Raw genomic sequence first — 2915 nt, 5'->3', positions numbered from 1 at the left:
CGTAGTTGACGTCGAACGACTGCGTCAGCATCGGGATCGCCGTTTCGCGCTTCTTCAGCTTAGCCGCGACAAGGTTGTCATCGATGGAGGTCGGCCGCCCAGTGGTCTTTACGATGTACGTGAACGGGAGGTCACGGGTCACGAGCGAGATGAGGATGAGACCGAGGCCGAAAATGTCGATCTTGTCCGTGTACGTTGTGGCGCCGCCGTCAGCCGTCATCAGTGTCTCGGGGGCACCCCACCGAGCTTCCGAGACACCAGAGTTGAGGTACGACTCGTACGCCTGGACCTGGCGCATCTTGAGGCCGGCGAAGACCTTGACGTGGCCTTTTGCATCCACGTAGACGCGGGACCACGAGAGGTCGCGGTGCATGACGGCGAGGTTGTGAATATGGACGATGGCCTTGGCGATTTGGACTGCAATGTGCAGCTTCTCAGACCACGTCGCGTCTTGCTTGTCCATGAGGTACGCGCTGAGGGTCATGCCCGTGACGTACTCGACGTACGCGATCGGGTCGTCCGAGTCGAGGTTGCAGGCGCCGATGAGCCGGAGGAGCGTCCCGTCGCCGCCATTGAGCCTACAAGACATTGAGCATGACGCATGCAATTGCGGAGGTAGAAGAGCGTACGCTTGCATGATGGCTAGGGTCTTCTTGAAGCGCAGGACAACTTCTTGGTTGCCTTTGAAGTCCTTCTTGAGCCGGATGCGCAACACGTGCGGGCCGTCTTGGAGCCGTCCAGGCTTAAGCGACGCGAATGGGAAGTCGCGCTCGTCGAAGTCCAGGAGGCCTGGGATGTACTCGAAGGTGGCGTCGTCGACTTCCATGACCGAGTTGAGTCGCTGCTGCATGAGGTACATCGCGCGCTCCTTAGTGAGGCGCTGGACGTCAGCGTCGATTCTGGCAGCTGCCGCATCACCCAAGCGCCGGGCTCCTGCGACTTGGGCAGCGTAGAGCTCGAGCTCGGTCTCGTGCAGGCGTGTGAGCGCTTCGACCTCGGCAGCCCGCTCGTGCTTCTCCTTCTCGAGCTTGGCCTTGGTCTCCTTCAGCTCACGCTCGAGCTCCCGGATGCGCTCTTTGTACGGGTCGAGGACCGGCTTGGACGTGGGTGCTTCGTTGCTTTGCTCGGCCCCCATGCCAAAATCCTCAAGCAGGCAGCAGCAGGCTTTTCCACGTACACGTGGTAAATGGTGAAAAAGGCGTGTGATTTGAGAAGGTTGAAGTGGTCGACTATGTGATTTGAGAGGTAAATTCAAAATTCGATCCAACGGCACCGGTACATCTGCTCAGGGACCCAAGTCTTCTTTATCGTGAGGACCTATGGTGGCGTTGGACCCTAGCCCGCCTTGGCTCTCGGAAGTGGTCGATCGCACGAGAAGTCAAGGTACGCGAGGCCTCGAGTGACGTGAGTTCATTCATTCCTCCGCGTTGATGTGGTATACTAGCACTGTACTAGTACAGTACTACTACTATCAAGAGCAAGAGCACGTACACATGACGCTCCACAAAGACGTCGACGCATGTTTCGTCCTCGCTCAGCTCGCCCGACGCAGCCAGCGCCCGCACCAAGACAAGTAGGAGCGCCATGAAGCTCTTGAGAGAACGCATTGCAAAGAGTGATTTTGTAGCCACAAAGCATGTCTTCGCTAGGACATGGTGCGGAGCTGAAGAGAGGGACGCATCGGTGACAACGTCTCGCCGCGAACGGACTTGCTAGCAATCCAACGGGCAGAGGAACTGGACGTCGATCTGGGGACATGTGTGCGCTCGTCCGCCACTTGACGCTGCGCATTTCTTGACTTGACCGACGAAAACAAAAATGAGTACGGGTCAATGGTTGCTCGCAATGCGTACTCCTGGTAGCGGTCGCCCGGCATAGCGAGCACAAGGGTTTCTGCGGCTCGTATGGCGGGAACCAGAGACGCACATAGCGTCAAACCATATTCAAATACAACGCCTTGCGCGACCTACTAGTCATTTTGCCGATGTTCCGTCATGAGACCAGGTTCGGACGTGCGATGCCAATTTCCACATGTCCCCAATAAGAATAGAAAGCATCCAAGAGTCCTCCAAAGCTTCAGCGACTGCAAACAGCGCATGCACCGAACCATTCAGATCACATATGTAGTTGATACATTGATAGATATTCCGCTACGGCCCATCGCGCCAGAGCGCTTGCGCCACCAAGTTGCGCTTCCGGTGCCCTTCCGCCGAAACGTCGCGGCCCTCGACGATACGCGCTCCGTAGTCCTCGAGGCGCTCTCGGAGCTGGCCGCCGAACGCAACCGAAACGACCACTTTGCCGATCGTGCCGCCGTCGTTGCCGTAGCCGTAAATGTCGCAGACCATACTTCGGGGCGCCGAGAGACTGAGACGCCCTTGCTCGGTGACGAGGAAGTCAACGAGCGGCATCGTGGCCTTCCCGACGCGGCGGCCACCAAGGCTTGCAAAAGGCTCGAAGCCTGGCGTCTTGAAAACAAGTTGGAGCGTCCAATCGACCGGGTCGATGTTTTTGATCGTCGTCTCCTGGCTGAAGGCGTGCGACGTGGCATCTTCCGCGTGGCTCACGAGCTTGACGGGCTTGCGACTGACGTCGTCGACGCTGACCAAGCACTCGAGTGCGTACGAAGAACCAAACGTCGGCTCGAACGTCATGCCAAGCGTCTTGTGCACGGCCACCGTAAGGTTTACAGTCGCGCCGCAGGTCGGCACGGTCGTTGGACCACCGTACGCCTGCAGCATCGCTTCGAGCCGGCGAACGACTTCGGGTGCCGTGGGCCGACGGTCCGGGTCCAACTGGATGCAAGCAAACGCGAGTGCTTGGTACTCGTTGGACGGACACGGCCCAAAGTCGCTGGTCAAAAGCGTCTGGGCTTGCGTAGGGTCTTGAAGCCTGGTGCAGAGCAATCCGTCGTC

General features: G+C 58.5%; 2 protein-coding genes across 2 annotated transcripts in view; both read right to left on the bottom strand.

Annotated features, from left to right (window-relative positions):
• Nucleotides 1-10: 10 nt before the first annotated feature.
• Nucleotides 11-1135, bottom strand: SPRG_17250 (TKL protein kinase; the record flags this gene model as incomplete). Its single annotated transcript, XM_012356600.1, has 2 exons — nt 11-578; nt 630-1135. Coding segments are annotated over 2 exons (1074 nt in total), but the record flags the coding sequence as incomplete, so codon positions are not given.
• Nucleotides 1136-2150: 1015 nt separating this feature from the next.
• SPRG_21888 (serine/threonine protein kinase) overlaps nt 2151-2915 on the bottom strand; it is a gene marked incomplete at both ends in the record, with an annotated part of 1860 nt that continues 1095 nt past the window's right edge. Inside the window, one exon of the mRNA XM_012356599.1 lies at nt 2151-2892. Within this exon, the coding sequence (XP_012211989.1) occupies nt 2151-2892 (742 nt within the window). The remainder of the gene's footprint in view (nt 2893-2915) is intronic.

This window comes from Saprolegnia parasitica, assembly GCF_000151545.1.
Source record: "Saprolegnia parasitica CBS 223.65 unplaced genomic scaffold supercont2.518, whole genome shotgun sequence".
NCBI classification, from domain to species: domain Eukaryota; phylum Oomycota; class Saprolegniomycetes; order Saprolegniales; family Saprolegniaceae; genus Saprolegnia; species Saprolegnia parasitica.
This window is presented reverse-complemented; position numbering and strand designations above follow the sequence as displayed.